Source organism: Crocodylus siamensis, chromosome 15 (genome assembly GCF_052110815.1).
Source record: "Crocodylus siamensis isolate JL-2025a chromosome 15, ASM5211081v1, whole genome shotgun sequence".
Lineage (NCBI taxonomy): Eukaryota > Metazoa > Chordata > Crocodylia > Crocodylidae > Crocodylus > Crocodylus siamensis.
Window position 1 is genome coordinate 47766437 of NC_143409.1, and position 19577 is coordinate 47786013.

General features: G+C 49.3%; 1 protein-coding gene across 2 annotated transcripts; it reads left to right on the plus strand.

Moving 5' to 3' along the window:
* The first annotated feature begins 124 nt into the window (after positions 1 to 124).
* Positions 125 to 6292, plus strand: LOC149852630 (E3 ubiquitin-protein ligase TRIM7-like). 2 transcript variants are annotated; one of them, XM_090028312.1, is made up of 9 exons: positions 126 to 380; positions 822 to 1274; positions 1793 to 1888; positions 2711 to 2941; positions 3152 to 3174; positions 3884 to 3999; positions 4232 to 4291; positions 4802 to 4913; positions 5126 to 5311. In XM_090028312.1, exons 2-9 carry the CDS (start codon positions 876 to 878, stop codon positions 5178 to 5180), a joined length of 1092 nt encoding a protein of 363 aa, XP_089884438.1. In that variant the 5' UTR covers positions 126 to 380; positions 822 to 875; the 3' UTR covers positions 5181 to 5311. The 2 variants fall into 2 exon arrangements, with proteins under 2 accessions (XP_089884437.1, XP_089884438.1); XM_090028311.1 differs by having other exon boundaries at positions 125 to 380; positions 4802 to 6292.
* The last annotated feature ends 13285 nt before the right edge of the window (positions 6293 to 19577 follow it).

Genomic DNA, 19577 nt, shown 5'->3' on the forward strand with positions numbered 1-19577 from the left:
CAGAGGTGTCAATAGATAGAAGACTCCTCTGGGCGGGCAGGTCTCCACACATCTGAGGCATTCCCTGGCGCAGAGCTTTGCCCCGGGCATTCCTATAAATAGAAATGATATTTCCCACTTGTTATTGCTGACCCAGTATGATCATTCCCTTTGCTCTCGCACAGCCTCGATCACCCGCATGCACAGCAGGGCCTAGGTGCTGGTTAAAACTCACTGGCCTTAAAAATGTGAGGATAGACAGACACTGGCTGAGGACGCGATGTGTGCCATTGAATAAAATCTGCAAAGAATTGCCTGTCCTTCCACTTTTTGGATTCATTTGAACTCTGAGACCAGAGAAGCTCCAGGACCTGCTGCAAAGTGTGTCCTGGATTCAGGAGGTGGGTGACGGGTTACTCCATTGCATTTGATCCCTTTTGGTGGGGCTGAGACTTGGGCAGAAGCCTGTTACACCCAGGAGGTTTCCGGCTGCAGTGCTCTTAGTACATAGGGAACCAGTTTCCCTGGAGGGCAAACTCCCATCCGTTCTCTCCCTCTCAGTCTGTTGGAAACCCATCTATGGCCTGGGAAGCCATCGCAAAATCTTCTAGACAACTTAATATTGCTGCAGCAGTTCTAAATAGGGGAAGCAGTTTTGAAGCACGGCCTTAGAGGGACCACCGCAAAGTACCTTTGTAGCACCACAGGGAGCAAAGGACTGGTGGCCTCGCTGCAATAAAGGCAGTAGTATATTGTGGGGGAGGGAGCTGTGCTGAATTCCCTGGGCCTTGACGCCCCCACCTGTGCAATTTTCCTTCACCCGCTCTCCTCTCTCATGACAGAACAAAAGGGAAAGGGAAAAGGGAAGTCAGAGACCATCAGAAGAAAGAGCTGCCATGGCATCAGCCTCATCATCGGAAACAGAAGAAGGGCAAGAGGCAGGTGCCCATCCTCCCTGCCTGGAGTCTCCAACAGAGCATGTGCCCATTACTGGTCGGCTCAACTCCTGCATCTCCCGAACCCGTGAGGAGCGTGGAAGGCCTAGAAACGCAGAGGTTCCCACCCACAAAGCCCAGATCCGGAAAGGGAATTTCCAGCTCAAGTTACAAGTGGCAAACATAGTGGAAAAGATTCAATTGTTGGGTTTGGAAGGAACAGAGAGCCTGTGTGTGAGACGAAAGGAGGCGCTCACCCGGCAGGATGGCAGAGAAAGCCCTGGTGTGACATCCGACCCATCCTGCACTCACCAACCTGGCCCTGCAGGTCCCAGGGAGGAGGCTGCCCGGGAGTGCAAGGTATGGGACATACGTGACCTTGGTTCCTTGCAGCTCTTAAGGGCCCAGCTTCTTTCTAAACTAGCTTAACTTTCTATTTCAGGAGAGCTGAATTTTCTAACATCACAGACCCACCAATCTTCCCTGCCAGAAAACTGCTTCTCTTAACGGATCTGTATTACAGAGCTTCTCCCTGTGGGCCGGGACTGGGAGCACTGGCCAGGAGAGCAATCCTGTGTTTCATTTCAGACCATAATAATACCAGACACAGAGGCACTGATTCCTCAAAGGCAGCCCATTGCCTTTTTCAGGACTGGAGAAAACCCCAATCTGGTGGAATGAAGCTTCCCCCAACTCCAGATATAACACAACGTCTACCATAAAAATCCTTGCACCAAGGTGGTTTTCTTTTGCTATCAGCACAACCAGGGATTTTCCCTAACTTGTAGCTAGGCAGCCATGGTATTTCTGAGAGGAAGGAAGCTGTCTTCTTTGAAGGACCAGAGTAAAACCCACCCAAATCATTTTTCTTTCTCCAGGAAGAAATTCAGAGCTGTTTGGAGGATCTCAAGAAACAAAGGGAAGAGCTTCTGGGATTGAAACGGGCAGGAAGGAGAAGGAGTCTGGAGTATCTGGTAGGTTCCCAGCTTGTTCTCAGCAGCAAACCTACGGGAGATGTTCCCTAGGGGCTTTGGTAGACGTGGGTGCTTGCATGCGGCTGCATTAAAATGTTGTGATACAGGAAGTGAGCACTGATTGGCTGGATTCTTAGTATTTTCTAGTCTGTAAAAAAAAAATAATAATGGTAACATCACACTCCCTATAAGAGGGCTCTTTGAAATGTCCTTGATTACTGCACATTTCGTATCTTGACCCCTTGATGTGGTCTGAGGGTCTGAGGTAGGTTTGAGAGCCCTGTCCCAACAAAACCAGGAATCCTGAAGGACTGTCTATAAGAAAACTATAATAAAACTCTTACCCTGAAATTACATTAAGTACATGCAGAGCTATTTAGTACTAGACTTCTTATTACCATTGCAATGGAAGGAGTTGTTATTACCATTGCATCCTTACTGAACCTGAAAAAAGGGAAGTGGTTGATAATAAAAGAGAACCTGCAATAAGTTATGGATACTTAAAACAAAAACTTGAAGAATGATAGAATAGGAACAAATCTTAAAAGGGACAAATGATAAGGTGGTTGTAAACTGGACAAGTTATGAACAATAACATAGTTAGAAACCTAACAGAGAAGGAGATTACAGTTCCTGAAATAAGGAAGTTTTCTTAGTGTGTATTTAACTGAATTCTGTAATATTAAACTCACTAAGAGACAGCCAGCCTGACAGGACAAAGATGTTACCTAAGGTTTCAGAGATGATGGTTTGAAAGGGAAAGAGGTATGTAATACCTGCTTTCTTAAGTCTGCAACCTGCCCTATTCCCTGCCTGCCACAGAAACAGATGGACGCTGAGAGGCGGAAGATTGCATCTGGATTTCAGAGACTGCATCAGTTCCTGGAGGAACAAGAGCAAGTCCTGCTGGCTCGACTGGGAGATTTGGAGAGGCAGATTGCCAGGAGGCATAAGGAGAACGCCACCAAACTTGCTGGAGAGATTTCACTTCTGACTGTCCTGATCACTGACACGGAGAGGATGTGCCAGCAGCCAGCGACTGAGTTGCTGCAGGTAAGATGCATTATAAACCCCTCGGGTCCCTGCCCCCATAAAGGACGGTTCCTGAAACGTGAGCCAGGGGAGCAAATGTATCCGAATTCTGGCAGCTGTACACGGCACTCGGACTGAAATAGCAAAGTGGGCCTCTTTCAGCGCAGGAGGGTTTGCCAGGAGTGTCGTGTGGGACTGACTCCCTCTCTCCTTTCTCTCTCTCCTTTCTAGGATGTGAGAATTACCTGGAGCAGGTCGGTGACTCCTCTTCACTCCCCCTGAATCTGCACTACACTGGGAAGGGGCTGAGAGACAGTGTCAAACCTATATTTCCCATCTCCCATCAGGCTGGCACGTGCATCCAGATTACATGCACCCCAGATACGATTATCCTTTGTGGTACATCAACCAGGGACTGTCACCGCTTTATACAAGTCACTGGAAGTCTCTGTCTTAATAGAGAAAAGACTTAATTATCACCTAAAGCAAGTGCATCCGCAGGGGGTCTGGCTGCCTTCAGAATCAGGGGCGAGAGCACGGACCTCTTATCTCTAGGTCACCGGTGACACTCCTGCCCACGCCAGTCGGGTGAAACCTCTTCCTCCCACCCCCACCAAGATGCCGTAAGTGAGGTGAGCTGTGCAGGTAGTGAAGCCTCAGCCCAGTGCCCGATGGAGCACTACCCTGGGGCAAAGCTCCCCAGGAATATGCTGGCTGTCAGGGGAGGAAGCCAAAATGAGATTGATCATGAAGGACTGACTTGACCTCCGCTCCCTCTTAGCCCTGGAGCTGGTCCTAACAGATCAGAGGCACTGGGGAGAAATGCAGCCTTTTTGAAGGAAGCTAGCGAGGGCATTGCTTCTGCTCTGAGGCAAGGATACCCGGAGGAACTAAGTGCAGCCCACTTCGACTAGTGTCTGCCACTGGGGTGTCCCAGAAATAATCACAATGTTTTGTTTCCAGGTGTAACAAGCTGCATCCACAGAAGCCGACAGAGGCTTTTCTGGAACTGGAAAGAAAGCTCAGTGCTTTTTCTCATCACACCGTCGCCCTCAGGGAGACTTTGAGGAAATGTCAAGGTACTGATGAGCAGTGAGAAGTGTCGTTATAACCGGAGGAGGAGGCAGGCTCAGGCCAGTTTTTCACCTCTCCTCACTTGGAAGACCTGAATCTGTTTTTGTCCTGTTTGCACTTGCTGTTTTATCATCATTAACAACATAACTATGCTAATTAAACAGCGGGAATATCATCAGAAACATAACCTCGGGAAATCAGACTTCTTTTCCTCTCCTCCCCTCTCCCCCCACACAGACACCCTGACACGGGAACTGGACAAAGACTGGGAAAAATCTCCAGGAACCGATGGGAAAAGTAAGTGTCTATGTTGCTAGTTTTCTTACATTAAGAAAAAGCATCAGGCATTATATTTAAGAAAGAAAAATGCACCTTCAGTAATATGCAGGTACAAAGAAGGAGTTTTTCACAGAAAAAGGGCTAAGGTCAGCCACACAATCCCAACTCCGGCTTTTGTGTCTGGCTCCCCAGCAGACAGAGAAAACCGTCACTGCGCAGTTCAAGATATCCTTGACTCTGTCCCTGATTTCTGACAGACATGTGCCTGCCTGTTGTTCTTCCATGCAGAGACGAGTATAGAGCAGTCCCTCCCTCGGCCTTCTCCCTTCCCCCCCACCTCGCTCCCCGTCCGCTTCCAGCTCCTCTTCCCAGTTTCTTGGGCCGGTTGCTTCTCTGCTTCAGAGCTGCCCACCGCATCCTCGCTTTGGGGCTGGTGCCCTATTTGATGCCCCCATCTTCTCCCTTCTTTCTGGGCCGCGCAACAAGCTGCTTCACCCCGTGACACTAACTCTCTGTTTGTCTTTGAAGCCAACGTGACCCTGGATCCAGACACCGCCAATCCGTGGCTCCTCTTGTCGGTGGACCAGAAATGTGTGAGCTGGGTGGCCACGCGGCAGGATCTGCCCGTCAGGCACCAGAGGTTTTCCTCGTCTCACTGTGTGCTGGGCTGTCAAGGCTTCACCTCGGGGAGACACTTCTGGGAGGTGGAGCCAGGGCTTGCTGGGGCCTGGGCTGTGGGGGTCTCCAGAGCCTCTGTGGGCAGGAAGGGGTGGGTTAATTTTTGCCCTGAGGAGGGGATCTGGGCTGTGGGGCTCAGCGGGGCTCAGTACAGGGCTTTCACCTCCCCTGTAGCTCCCCTGTCTCTGAACCACGTCCCCAAGAGGATCCGGATCTCGGTGGACTATGAGAGGGGCCTGGTGGCATTTTCCAGCGCTGACAACAAAGACCCAGTCTTCACTTTCCCAGAAGCTTCTTTCAGTGGGGAGAAAATCTTCCCTTTTTTCTGGGTGGGGAGAGGATCCCGCCTCAGGTTGTGTCCCTGAGGCCCAGGGGAATAAGCCTAAGGAAGTTTCTAAAATGGGATTTGCCTAATTGTATTTTGTTTGGGTGGGTTTCAAATTGGTGGATGTGGCGTTAGCTCCATACCGAGCACTTGTGAAAATTTGAAGCTGGTCTTTATTGCAGCAGAGGGCTGCCCTGTTCCCATATAGCACCTGATCTAAACAGTGTAAAGGGTGTGTGAGCCCCTGTGTCGCTGTAGTGAGGAATATGAGAGAAAAGCCCATTGCCTGGCCTGAGGAAGGATCGAATCTCTCCCAAACCAGCCCAGTGAGGCTGAAGGGTTGGAGCAATGAGAAAAGGGAAAGGAAGGTGATGGGCGGAGAGGAGGAACGTCAGAGTGATGCTAAAAATCCCTTTTGTACTAGTTTCCTCCCACCGTCCACCCTCAGTGATACAGTGAAAGCAAGCAGGGAACAGGGGTGGTAGGGATTGCCCACAGTAACGGGGACACTCACAGAAGATTGGAAAGGGAGTTCAAGTTCGTCCCAGTGAGTGGCACAGAAAACACGCCCCGTGCCCATCACATCAAAGACCTTCCCATGACAAATCTTATTTCAAAAGGAGCACAGGAACCAGTTGTTTTCTGTGCAGGGAGAAACCTTCTTATTCTGTGTCTTAGCATTGTTAGGTCTCCTCCTAGTGCTTTGTTGATTAGCATTATTCGTATATATGGCAGGTGGAGGTCCAGCCAAGTTAGGCCAGATGTGCCTTGTGGTTTATGGCTGTGTCTAAAGGACAACTCTGCCCTAGGGAACTCATGGTCTATTAGAAACATCCCCAAATGTTTGGGATTACATATTTATTGCTATCCTTTGCTTTGCAGTTCCTGAACCTTTCCCTCTTTGCACTGTTGTCCATGAATTGTCCTCCGTGGTCTGTTACAATAGCTTTTCCTGTTTATCAGCAGCAGCTCAAACATTTCACTGGTTCTGCAATAAATATAGCACCTATTATTCACTTTTGTGTTTCCAGAGTCTTTCCCAGAGCTGCTCCGGTAAAACATGGATACATTAGTCAGGTGTCGTTCACAGGCCAGACTCCTCTGAGGAGTCATTTGCAGAGGAAGAAAACAAGGGTGAATGCATCACCCCTTGTGGCGACAAGGCTTATTAACTACCACTGATGTTTTTACTTGCAAGATTCAATTCACCTCCAGCTCCCTGAATAAAATGAGGCAGTGTTGCCCAAACTGCGACTATGGACCAGCAAGGCTATGGTAAGAGGCCTGTGGATTGGTGAACCCCTTTCCCATTTTATTCAAGTTTTGATGATAAAGGGGCCTGGCAGTTAGTCCACGAGAAATGTTCAGGGCTTCCACAGGTCCATTGGCCTCCAAAATTTGGGAACCACTGGGATAAGGTGTATTAACGAATGGAGTTTTTGAAAGTGTCTATCCTACAGCTGAAGCAGGCTGTCACAGTGGTATGTGGGATTTTTGCATACCCACTAACCAACAGAGCACCTCTGGGCATAGGTGACGCATGGGGGGTGGGGAATGGGGACACATGCCCCTCCCTGAAATTGGTCGCCACCAATGTCCACATCACCAGCTGTGGGTGATCGCTGTTTGCCACCCTCCCCCACCCCACTGATGTCACCGTGGCCACCTGCAGGAGCTCACCGCTCGCCAGCACCATGCCCCCCACCCCTGACACTGCCACTGCCACCTGCGGGGCAGGTGATGTACTGAGGGGATGAAATGGGAATGAGGCCACAGGGAAGGGCAACTTCATTTCCTCCCTGAAATACAAGGAGTGGGAGGGAGAGGGGAAGAAAAGTTAACCCCCATTATTTCTAGTCACTCTTATTCAAAGCAGTCATTATCATTCCTCCTTTGTCTCTGTCTCCCCAATTTCTTCCCTTTCTTCTGTTTCTGGAGAGCCTGAGTACAGTGCTCATCGGGGTGTTCAGGTCTACTCCTGGCACATCCTCACAGACAACATCGCAGGTGCTTCTAATGGGGCAGTGCCCTGTTGCACTAGCTGCTGCATAAGCTTAGGGGAAAAGAGATAATCTGTTCCCCAGGCAGCTTGTAACTGAGGTCTGGGAAGAGAGAGGTTGGACACAGGTGAGCAAAGGGGTGGATGAACAGCACTGGGTGCCATCATCATCAGCTGCTTGTACACACCATGGCGGTTTACTTCAGTTTAATTCTCCCTAAACTGAAATGGTGGGTTTTTAAAAACACTGTTTCAAATTAAAGCAAAGTAAAATCCCTGTGGCACGTACACAAGGGTTGGGCCCAATCCAGGAGGGGCGGGTGGCAGGGCAGTGCTTCCTTCTATGGCAGCAATGGTGTTCTCCAGAAGGCATCCACCCACAGGCACCACCTGGAAGCATCACCCCACTCCCCTCCTCCCACAGCCAAAGAGGGGAAGCACCAGGCCCCCACACAGCTCAGGCAGGCAGGCTCCAGGGAGGGGGGAAAAAAAAGATTAGGCTCATTGCTTTTTTTTCTATCACTGGAGCCTGCTGCACAAGCTGCCATTGGGCTGCCTGCATGGGCTGCCTGCACAGCTCCTGAGCTGCACAAGGTCCAGTGCTTCCCTCTGCAGCTGTAAGGTAGCAAACTAAAACACCTTGGGCATATTTTATTTTGCTACGTCCCAAAATGATTTAATGTGCAATATGCCACCAACAGTGTAAACAACAGCACCATTAATGCACAATGTATCACTGACAGTGTAAACCGCTGTACCATTAAAGCGATGCAAAAGGGCATTTAAGCCATTTTAAAGGCCAATTTTGTGGCATGTACAGAGGCCCGCTATGGTTAATGCTCTTGGCACTGCCACTGCCCAACCATAGGCAAGATGTTTTTAGGCATCCCTTCAGGGGAGGACTTTGGGATGGTATTCAAGGAGGTGTCCCCTTGCTATGAGTGGGGAGTAGAAAGCAGCCATCAGGAAATCAGCATGAGATGGTGCCTGAGCCATGTCAGGGCCTTACAGAACAGCGGAGCTTCATCACACTGTTAAAACCCCATATTTCAGTGCAACTCCAGTGCCAGATCATATGGTGGGCTGCACTCCAGTTTCCCTCAACAATACATATTCTCCTCAGTATCAGTATATGCCCTTGCTTCCATGTTCCACATCCAGAAATAAAGCAGTGAAGCCACTTTGGGGGTACAGAAGCACACGAGAAACAAATATGATGAATAATAGCAGGGAGGTGGGGGAAGCGGGGAGTGTGGCATCACTTTGTCATTTATAGGTCGGGGGCAGGCAGGCAGGAGATAGGGTGCATTCAGCATTATGTGGGAACAGTATTGACATACCTTGAATGCTCTTGTCTAACCAGCTCAACACAGCTTACCTTGCAGAAAGAGAGGATAAATTGCAGGGTACCATATTTAACCTTAAGTCAAGAGTTTTGAAACTACTGTAATGGGACTTTTGCACATGTCATGGCATTTGAGCCTCATTCATTTACTGCGCCTGAAAATTTTAACCCGTTATATTAGTGCATCGTTTGTGTTTACATGCCATGGGCTTTCAAGTGACTTAAGTCATATGTGTAATTCCTGGCAGATTCCAGCAGAGGGACCCAAATACCAATCTATCTCGGATCACCGGCCCCTGCTCCCACCAGCGCAGGAGGCAAAATTCCTGACATTTGGGCAGGGCAGGGCTGGGGGGTAGGGCTGCGCAAAGCTTCAGGTGGTGGTTCGATTCAGAGATTTGTCCCAATCCGGTGGACAAATCTCCGGCATTTAGGGTCATGTAGATTTGTTTCTTTAAAAATGGGACATTAGCGATATGAGTCAGATATATTTTTGATTTAACATTGTCTATTAAAGAAAATTTACTCCAAAGAAGAGTGAGCTATTTCCTTGCTCAGAAATCCCATTCTGACCCTGGAAGCTGCATATCCAAGAAGCTCTGTCTCTCTGCTTCCTTTCAGAGTCACATATACAACTCCCTCTCCAGGTTTCTCCTGGTTTCCTGCTTCCATGTATATGAGTGTACACACACGCACACCTGCCACCAGTCTTATAACGACTGAGTTTTCAGTCAGAGTAACCCCTGTTAGATTTAGTCAACATTACAAAATTCTGTGTCAGAGCTGTGCTGGTTTGGGGTATAAAAATGACACTAGGTCACTGATGTAGATTTGCTGACAAACTCATGGTGTGGTTACAACTCTTGCAGCTTCTGCCAGTAGAGCTTCTGTCATCTCTGAAAGCTGCTGTAGTTCTGACATCAGAGCCACATCCATACCAGAAGGACCAGCATTTGTAAAACCGCCATTACCATTACGGCAGCCATCACTGTTTACAAATGGGTCCTGGTACAAAAAAGGTTGAGAACCACTGATTTAGGTGACCTTCAAAGAGAACTTGGTGAGTATTTCTCTGTCCCTAATACAGATCCTTCCACAGTCTTAAATCTCTTTCTCTCTGGGTGTGTCTACACGTGGAAATAAGTGCGACTAAATTTAAGGTGCATTAAGCTAATCTGCATTAAGCAATTTTTGGCAGGTGTCTACATGTGAAATTTGACACAAAAGATGGCACAAAAGTTAGTCCCAAGTGTCTAGTAGCAGGGCAGACCCAGCACTAAACTTAGTACCAGATCCTGTCTACACATGCATTAATGCACATTAACTAATCAATCAAGCCTAAATTTGATACATGCATTTTGGATAATCAGCACTGGCGATGCGTGGGGGGATGCACACAGGTGCATGTGCACCCCCCCAAGATTAGTGGTGCTCCCCCTGAGATTGGCTACCACTGGTCTCCGCTCACCCCCCGCCACCGACACCACTGCTACCGCCAATGCCTGCAGGTGGTCTCCATGCTCCCCAAGCCTTGGGAGGCATGAGGCATTCATGGTATTTAGTATGTTATTCTCTGCAGTCTCTCTGATTCCTCTGTCAGTCCCCAGTCAAAATGTACAAAGTACATGAGCTATTGAAATGAGAATATGGACACAGAACTGCAAGGCCAAGCAGGAGAAACAAGAAAGCCCTGGGTGCAGAAAAACAATCCTCATTATTTTGTTCTGGGCTCATATAATTGTTCTGGGTTTGAATGAGACAAGAGTTGCTTAAATGTAAACATATGTACTCATTCATGGACAGCCCAATGCCGTGACCGTTCCAAAGACTTTACTTAGAGTACACAGGTATTATGTTTTTGATGGGATTCAGGAAGCATGAGCCTCCACTGAAATACATCAAGAGAGAACTTTCCCTAATGCCACATTTCTTTTGTCATTTTATATTCATCTTTTATGTCTCAGCTTGACTCTTATCTAACAGCAGATCTGGGCTAGCCTGCAACCTTTGGACCCACAGCAATTTAAAAAAGCAATCAACACTATACACTCCTGTTATTACTTCAAAGATTATTCATTCCTCAGTCAATAACTGACATAAGGCTCCTGTGCTACAGCTTGGGTCAGCTCTGTAAAGCTCAGTTAGGCTCCTGACCTGCAGCCCTTACATGTGTCTGACCCTGAGTGAGTGGTCAACCAGCACCTAAAGATTTGACATCACTTTTATGGATGAGGTCTGTATGGATTTAATGACATGAAAGGACAGTGTCCCAACTAATCCTTCCACATGCTGCCCCATTGGTGTCCAGCATCACTCTGGTCTTTCCTGCCTTTTCTGGAGCCAGGTGCTTCTCACCCAAGAATCCTGTTGGAGCTGTATTTGCTAAGATGAGTTCTCACCCCTATTTCTCTTTCTTTCAGAGTGGAAAAGAGATGTGATCTGTCTAGGTAATGAAAGCTCATATTGAATCAGTGGTCAATGCTCTCTTTCCCTGTGACTTCTGTTCCCTTTTGCCTTTCCAGTCAAACTCTTAGGTTCACTAACAGTTTGTGGCAGGAAGTGCTTTTTACTGAGGTCAATGGACTCAAAATCTCCTATAGCCACAATTTCTTGGAGGAGCCTAAAACTCTCCACAACACACATATAACGAACTCTGTTTCCCCTTGTGAGTGCATATGGATGGTTTTAATCAGAGAAGTGCCAAAAATGTCCCTTTGCCATAGGTAGCAAGTCTTTTTCCCTGGCAGCCTGGACAGGTAAGTGCACATGTGTAATCTGAGCATGTGCAGCAGGGTGTGTGTTGGCCAGGAAGGTGCTGTTCCTTTCACTTTTCAGTGTGACAAATGCTGTAAGAAGAAAACGCACATACTCAGTTTGAAAGAACAAGAATCATTTAAGAACTGGACAGAAAAGGCTACCATTAAACCCTATGGCTATTTTACTGCTGGACTTAGACATGGACTTAGACATTTGACATTCTGAAGAACTATTTCAACTTTCTTCACAAGACTGAAGATATCCTTGGAGGGCAGAAGACAGCATAAAATGTCTCAGCAGGATCACTCAGGTAGGTGAACTTTGGTTTCAGCATTTATATGACCTTTTATGCCAGTAAGTTATAAATATAAAAAGACTAGATGATTCTTTAACAATTTGTTTTATTATTTATTCAAATAATACATTATTTGTACATTCAAAATCAATTACGTTAAAAATAATTTAAATATAAATGTCATAGCAATGACCTTCAAAACTCTCAAACCGCAAAATAGAACAACCCCCTGGCCTCCCGAAACAGCCAAACTAAATGGAAAGAAAATAAACTAATGGACCGGATGTAAGTTATACAATGTTTTGCAAAAAATGCAGTAGAGGAAAGAAAAGACTGTTCCAATCTCAACTGACATCACGTTCCATTTTTATTCTTTTCATCTTTTCTCTCTCCAGTTTACATGTTCTGATTGTGAAGTATTTTAATATTTTTCTTTAAGGCCACGAGGAGAAAAATCTTTCCAAAATGAATCAAATTAGAAAACTGTCTTTTACTAATTCTGAAATCAGTGGGAATTAGGCACATATTTAAATATTCCTAAGTACGGAAATACATATATGCTGAATAAGGATCACTATTTCCAAAGAGGTTACTATTTTGAATTGACTTAACAAACGTCTATGAAGATGTGGAGGGTGGTTAGCAGGGATGAGTGTGATGTAACTTCAGGAAAGCTTTGCTGAACTAATGGCAGGATAAGTTATGTTACAAGTGAACACATGATTTATGTTCTGTCCCTCTGCACTGTGGTGGGCCAGAGATGCAGATCTGGCCCGGGTATTATACAGTCTTTGGCTAAAAGAAGGCAGCTCCTGCACAGCACAGGAAAGAAGCTGCTCAAAATCCAAGAGGCTGATGCGGTGGTTGTTTCCTAGACTCACCTTGAACACAAAACAACTCGGACCCGCGCTTCCCGCCCTCCCGCACCCACAGCGCGGTCCGCCCGGGGTCCTGTGGCCACGCCCCTCTCCTCCTGCCCCGCCGCGCCCCGCCCCTTCCCAGCGTGCCCTGCAGCGCGCTCCGCACCGCGCCCCGCCGCGTGCTGTCCCCCTCTCCCCTCCCCCGCAGCGCGCTCCGCCCCGCCCCCGCCGTGCTGCTGCCTCTCCCCTCCCCCATACCCCACAGCAAGCTCCGCACCGCGCCTCATGCCCCCCTCCCACCGGCCCCGCAGCGCCCCCCACGCTGCGCCCCTCCCCCCTCCCTGCCGCCGCCGCGGGGGTTGCTGGGCGATGGTTGCGCTGCTATGTGCAAGCTCCCGCCACCTTCCCGGGAGCGGCCTGGGCTGGAGCAGGGGGGCGGGGGGGGGCCCATGGGGCCAGGCACGGGGCAGCAGGGCCAGAGCGGGGGGAGGGGTGAGTGGGCTTAGACCCGAGCGGTGATGGGAGGGGGCAGTGGGGCAGACCCAGAACAGCAGGGGGAGGGGGTTGGTTCAGGGCCAGACCTGGAGCAGTGGGGGGATCAGGGCTGGACCCAGAGTGGGGGGTGGCACGGGCCCTGACATGGAGTAGGGGGGAGGTGGGGTTGAGCGGGGCTGGACCCAGACCTGTGGGAGAGTAGGGCTGGACCTGGAGCAGTGGGGCAAAGGGGGCTGGAACTGGGGCAGTGGAGGGAGGGGTGTGCATGCACTGTCTATGGGTGTGTGTGTTTGCATCTGTGTGCACATCTGTTTGTGTCTGTTTTGTGTGCGTGCACGTGTGTGCATGGTTGTCCGCACATCTGCGTGTGTGGACGTGCATGTATCTGTGTGTAGGTGTGTGTGCATCTGTGTTAATTCATGTGTCTGTGGTTATGGCAGGAGAGTGTATGTGTCTCTCTGTACATGCAGACATGTGCATGCATCTTGTGTGAGTGAATGCATGCATCGTGCATGTGTCTGTGGTTATGGCAGGGAAGGTGTGTTTGTGTCTGTGTGTCCATGTACAGAGAGCGAGTGAGTAGAGTGCATGCCCATCTATGTCCTTGCATGCTTGTGTGGATGCATAAGTCTGTGTTCATAGCAGGAGGGAGAGTGTGTTTGTCTCTGTGTCCATGTGCAGAAACTGAGTAGAGTGTGCACATGCATGGCTGTGCATGCATGCATTTGTGTTCATGGCAGCGAGAGTGAATGTCTCTGTGTCCATGTCCAAGTGAGCAGAGTGTGTGCCCATCAGTGTGTGTGCATGTGTCTTTCCGTGTGTCCGTGTATCCATGTCTGTGCATGTGTGCGTGCATGCATGCATCTGTGTTCATTTCAACGTCTGTTTCACCATTCAGAGGAACAGTGTTTCATTTTATTTCATTTCATTTCGAAGCACTGTCCTGTTAAATTTCATCAAAATTGTTTCGCTGTTTCGACTCGTTTCTACGTTTTGCCCATGGGCTATAATGGGGCATCATGAAAATGCTTAAAATGTTGTCATTTGTTTCCTGATTAAGATGCAAATTGCCAGATGGTAGCCCCTTCTGAGGGCATGAAGCCTTGCAAGTTTCAAGAGGATGGATGCAGAGGTTTCTTGGAAACAGCACCTCAAAGTCTTGAAAGCAAAATTTGCTGGGAGCAGCAACCTTCTGTCATCTGGGCACAGATCCGGGGGCCCGTACCTCTGGGAGGGCTGCGGGCTGTGCTGGTCTCCTCCCGGGGGTGTGGGCTCCTGGGTCTGTGCTGGAAGACAGGAGGGTGTCCCTGCCACCTGGGACCAGCGTTGGGTGCATCCTGCACCCAGGCCAGGCTCCACAGCTCAGCGCAGCGGCGGGAGGCAGAGCACAGTGCCGTGCTCCCTGGGGCTGGTGCAGCTGATCATAGCCCAGCCCGGTGGCAGCAGGCGGGTAGAGCTGGCACTGTGCTTCGATCAGCTCCTCCAGCCCCATGGAGCGCAGCCCTGTGGTTCGCCCTGGGCTGAGCTACGTGGGGCTGTGGAGCCACTCAGAGCACAGCGCTGGCTCTCCCCTGCCTCCTGCCACCAGGCTGCTTCAAAAAACAAAACATTTCAAAATTTTGTCAATGTTTCGAGTGCCCTCATTTAATTTTGAAGCTGTTTCGATGCTTTTTGTTTCATTTTGATTTTACTATTTCAAGCTCAAAATGTGTTTCTGTGCGTGAGTACTGTGTGTCTGTGTTCATGGCAGGGAGAGTGTGTTTGTGTCTGTGTCCTTGTGCAGTGTGTGAAAGTAGTGTGCATGCCTGTGTGTGTTGTTACCAGATTTGCCTGTCACTTTGGGGTGTGCTCATATATTGCAGGTATGTTTCTGGGGTCTCTGTAATTCTGTCAATGTGCTGCTTGTGTTACTTGTGTTTCTATATGGAGCTGTATCTCTGCCTTCTGCAAGTCTTCACCCCCAATGGAGCTATCTTGCAGGACTCAGGTTCAGTGGGGCTGGGTTCCTCCAACCACTAAAGCAGTCAAACAAATGTACATGTGAGCACACACACACACACGCAGGGCACACCTGAGCCTGGCTGGATTCTTCAGCGCTGAGAGGCTAATACCCTCATGTGCCTTTGAACTCAGTTCATCAGGGCAACAATGAAAATGTCGTCAGGCACAAGCACAGGGGTTAACGAGCCCAGCTGAGTCAGGCTGGATTATTCAGCATTGACAGGCTGACACCCCTGTGTGCCTTGAACACAGTTCATCCCTTATTTCATCAGGACAATAATAAATGCAGTCAGACACACGTACACACACACTCTAACAGTACGTCTGAGCAGGCCGAGTCCAATCAGCGCTTTCAGCTGAAACCCTCTTGCACCTCAAAACTCAGCACATCCCCAATCTCTTGTCATAATGGTCCTAGTAGGAACTCCCTTGGTGAGCAGACCCTACCATAGTTTTGGACTATACAGGGATCTTTGGCTGAGGTCAAAGAAGTGTTGCTGCAGAGCAACTGGGGAGGTCAAGGGGAAGGAAGGGTAAATGAGGTTCAGAGAGAGAGTATAGCAACCATCTTGACCATAAAAGTTATTCATTGCCAGGCAAATGAATTTATGATGATAAGAGTAGTAATAGCCATAGAGGGAGACAAAGAAACAGTTACAATATTACATAGTTTCAATGAGGTATTTGAGGAAGTTTAGCTCCAGTTTGATTAGTGAAATTCAGGTTCAGAAAGCTGTGCGTGGAGTAAGAAAGCAAAAGTCATGTTCCTGGAGTCAGAGAGAGGGAGGGAGAGAGAGTTGGGGTCCCACCACGCAGCAAAGCTTGAACCCATCGAGGTTCCCAGGTGTGTGTTGGAGCTGGCAGACGGGCCGGGTCCTGAGCACGACCTGTGGAGGGATGCCCGGCAGAAACTGGTGCAGGTTTGGATCCAAGCCCCAGGACAGAAAGGAGCTTGAGTAGGAGTTTGGTAGAGAAGGACCAATGGCCCACGGGAGCACACTAGGTTTGTTTAGGGGTAAACGATGGCTCGTGTGCTGGATGATAGGAACTGATCACTCCTGGCTGTGGGCGGTGTTACTCTGAGGGAGCTCACAATACAGACAGGCACATTCAGGGTTTTGGGTACCAGTAAAGGCATCATGACTAGAATTGGTCTGAAAAATGCTCAGCTGGGTGTGTGTAGACGTGGGTTGATTCGCATTTGGAGCAAGGATCCCCCATCACGCAGTGCTCCCCTGGTCCCAGAATTGAGTGTGGTGCTCGCCTTGGAGTCTGCTTTCTCCATCCTGAATGCTAATGAAGGTGCTTTCCTGTCCCATCTCTTCTGTAAATGAGACCAGGGAGGTTGCTTCACTCCTATCACCCCTTTCTGGAGGGCTTTAGATGCGTCTCCCACTGCATCTTCATTGTGTTTTGTAAGTCCTTCCTCCAATGTGGTTGCTTCTCAAGGAAGCGATCCTCAATGCACAAACCAAATCGATTCCAGCACGGAGGAAAGGCAGCAAGAAGGCACAGCAGCCCCCCAGGCTCTCCAGGGACCTAGCAGACCTCCTGTGGCTAAAAAGGAAAGCCTACAAAGGATGGAGGACGGGATTCACCTCCAAGGAGGATTACTCTGCGCTGGTCCGGTTCTGCAGGGAGCAAACCAGGAAAGCCAAGGCTGCAACTGAACTCCAACCAGCTTCAAGCATCAAGGACAACAAAAAGTCCTTTTTCAGATATGTGGGGAACCGGAGGAAAAGCAAGGGCAATGTTGGACCCCTGCTAAACCAGATGGGGGCAACTGACAACTGACACCCAGGAAAAAGCCAACCTATTAAATAGGTACTTTGCGTCAGTCTTTCATCAGTCACATGGGATGCCCATGCCTGCTATGGGACAGGGAAATCTGGGTGATGGGGATCCCCTACCCTCCATCAATGCTGACCTCGTGAAGGAACACCTTGAGAAGCTGGATACCTTCAAGTCAGCTGGCCCTGACAACCTGCACCCCAGGGTACTCAAGGAGCTGGCGAGCGTCATAGCCCAGCCCCTGGCATGGATCTTTGAAAACTCCTGGCGCTCTGGTGTAGTGCCCGAAGCCTGGAAGAAGGCCAATGTGGTGCCGATCTTCAAGAAAGGGAGGAGAGTGGATCTGGCTAACTACAGGCCCATTAGCCTGACTTCTATCCTGGGGAAGATCCTAGAAAAGTTTATTAAGGAGGTCATCCTTGATGGACTGGCCCAGGCTAACATCCTAAGAGATAGCCAGCACGGGTTTGTTGCGGGTAGGCCTTGTTTGACCAATCTCATTTCCTTCTATGACCAGGTGACCTATCACCTGGACAAGGGAGAAGAGGTTGATGTCATATATCTTGACTTCAAAAAAGCTTTTGATCTGGTATCCCATGATCACCTCTTGGCCAGACTGGCCAGTTGTGGCCTTGGCTCCACCACGATCCGCTGCCTGGGAAATTGGCTCCGTGGTCGGACCCAGAGGGTTGTGATTGATGGCAGTCACTCATCGTGGTGCCCTGTGACCAGTGGGGTCCCTCAAGGCTCTGTCCTTGGACCCATACTGTTCAACATCTTCATTAATGATGTGGACATTGGAGTCAGGAGTGGACTGGCCAAGTTCGCCGATGACACCAAACTTTGGGGCAAAGCATCCACGCCAGAAGATAGGCGGGTGATTCAGGCTGACCTGGACAGGCTCAGCAAATGGGCAGATGAGAACCTCATGGTGTTTAACACCGAAAAATGCAAGGTTCTCCACCTTGGGAGGAAAAACCTGCAGCACCCTTATAGGCTCGACAGTGCTACACTGGTTAGCACTACAGAAGAAAGAGACTTGGGGGTCATCATTGACCACAAGATGAACATGAGCCTGCAATGCGATGCTGCGGCTAGTAAAGCGACCAAAACCCTGGCGTGCATCCATAGATGCTTCTCGAGCAAATCCCGGGACGTCGTTCTCCCCTTGTACTCGGCCTTGGTGAGGCCGCAGCTGGAGTACTGCGTGCAGTTTTGGGCTCCACAATTCAAAAAGGATGTGAAGAAGCTTGAGAGAGTCCAGAGGAGAGCCACGCGCATGATCAGAGGTCAGGAAAACAGATCTTACGAGGACAGGCTGAGAGCCATGGGACTCTTTAGCCTGGAAAAGCGCAGGCTCAGGGGTGATCTGATGGCCACCTATAAATTTCTCAGGGATGACCACCAGGATCTGGGGGAACGTTTGTTCACCAGAGCGCCCCAAGGGTTGACGAGGTCAAACGGTCACAAACTCCTGCAAGACCATTTCAGGCTGGAGATAAGGAAGAATTTCTTTACTGTCCGAGCCCCCAAGGTCTGGAACAGTCTGCCAGCGGAGGTGGTTCAAGCACCTACATTGAACACCTTCAGGAGTAAATTGGATGCTTATCTTGCTGGGATCCTATGACCCCATCTCACTTCCTGCCCTTTGGGCAGGGGGCTGGACTCGATGATCTCCCGAGGTCCCTTCCAGCCCTAATGTCTATGAAATCTATGAAATCAGTTCTTGTTCAGGCAGAGGTGGGGAGGTCATGTTCCTCTCCCTGCCCTCTAGCCCCTCCCCCCTTCCCCCTACTTACTGGCACAGAGTCTTGGTCCAGCTCCCTCCAGCAGCAAGTGGGGCCTGCCCAAATCTTGGAAGCTCTCCAAATTTTTTCTGAGCAGATTCAACCCAGGGTCTGCCCCAGGTGAGCAGGGATGTGGGGGTAAGGGGAACTGTGCAGGTGGAGGGAACTGTGTGTGTGTGTGTGCGTGGTTGGGGGTGCTGTGGGTGTGTGTGGGGGACCGTGTGGGGGTGGAGGGACTGTGGGTGGTGGGGACTGCTGAGGAGGGATGGATCCCATGCCCACCCTTCCACATGTTGCACAGTCCCCCTGAAAGCAGCAGCAGCAGCCATCAGGGTCTTCCTGCCCCCTGATGGCAGAGACTCCCAGTGGTGTGGTGCCACCTCAAACCAATGACTCATGGTGCCTTGAACAGCTCTATTGGCATGTAACTGCATCTGGACCCCATGTTTCCTTTTTTAACAGTACACAGTATTATGGTTCTAGATCTTCTCATTCATTTAATAAGGTCTAAAATGCAATGAAAAATTTTCATCATCACCAGACTCAACACATGATTTTTCATTTAGGGTAAAAGCAAGAGGAATTATCAGGGATAGCCCTGGACTTTCTGCTTCGCTGGCTGATTTTCTAAGGAATTTCTGTCTTGGCATAAGTCCACACTTTCATAAGTTTATTGAAACCATTGTTGTTCCCCTTGTATAGCTTGAACTATGCACTGTCTTCCTGCTATCTAATCCAATAGACAAAGGTGATAATCAGTGCTCTATGTTCTCCAGGCAAATTCTTTTCTGCATTCCCTTTGTGCTTCTGGATCAAGTTTCAGTGAAGAAGATGCCTTCCTCATTGTGCCAAATCTTCAGGGTCTCTACATCACTCCCTGGTTTCCTCACATTCTGCATTAGTCTTTGTATTTGCAAGGTGGAATCAGGTAGGTATCTGCTCCACATTAATGTGTGTTCTGCTGCTGCTGA

Bases quoted from the DNA above. Each gene is read 5' to 3' on its own strand.
- LOC149852630 (XM_090028311.1), top strand. From the start codon at position 876: ATGGCATCAGCCTCATCATCGGAAACAGAAGAAGGGCAAGAGGCAGGT. The intron at 1,275-1,792 runs GTATGGGACATA...TTCTTTCTCCAG, and splicing joins AGGCTGCCCGGGAGTGCAAG to GAAGAAATTCAGAGCTGTTT. The intron at 3,175-3,883 runs GTCGGTGACTCC...TTTTGTTTCCAG, and splicing joins GTGAGAATTACCTGGAGCAG to GTGTAACAAGCTGCATCCAC.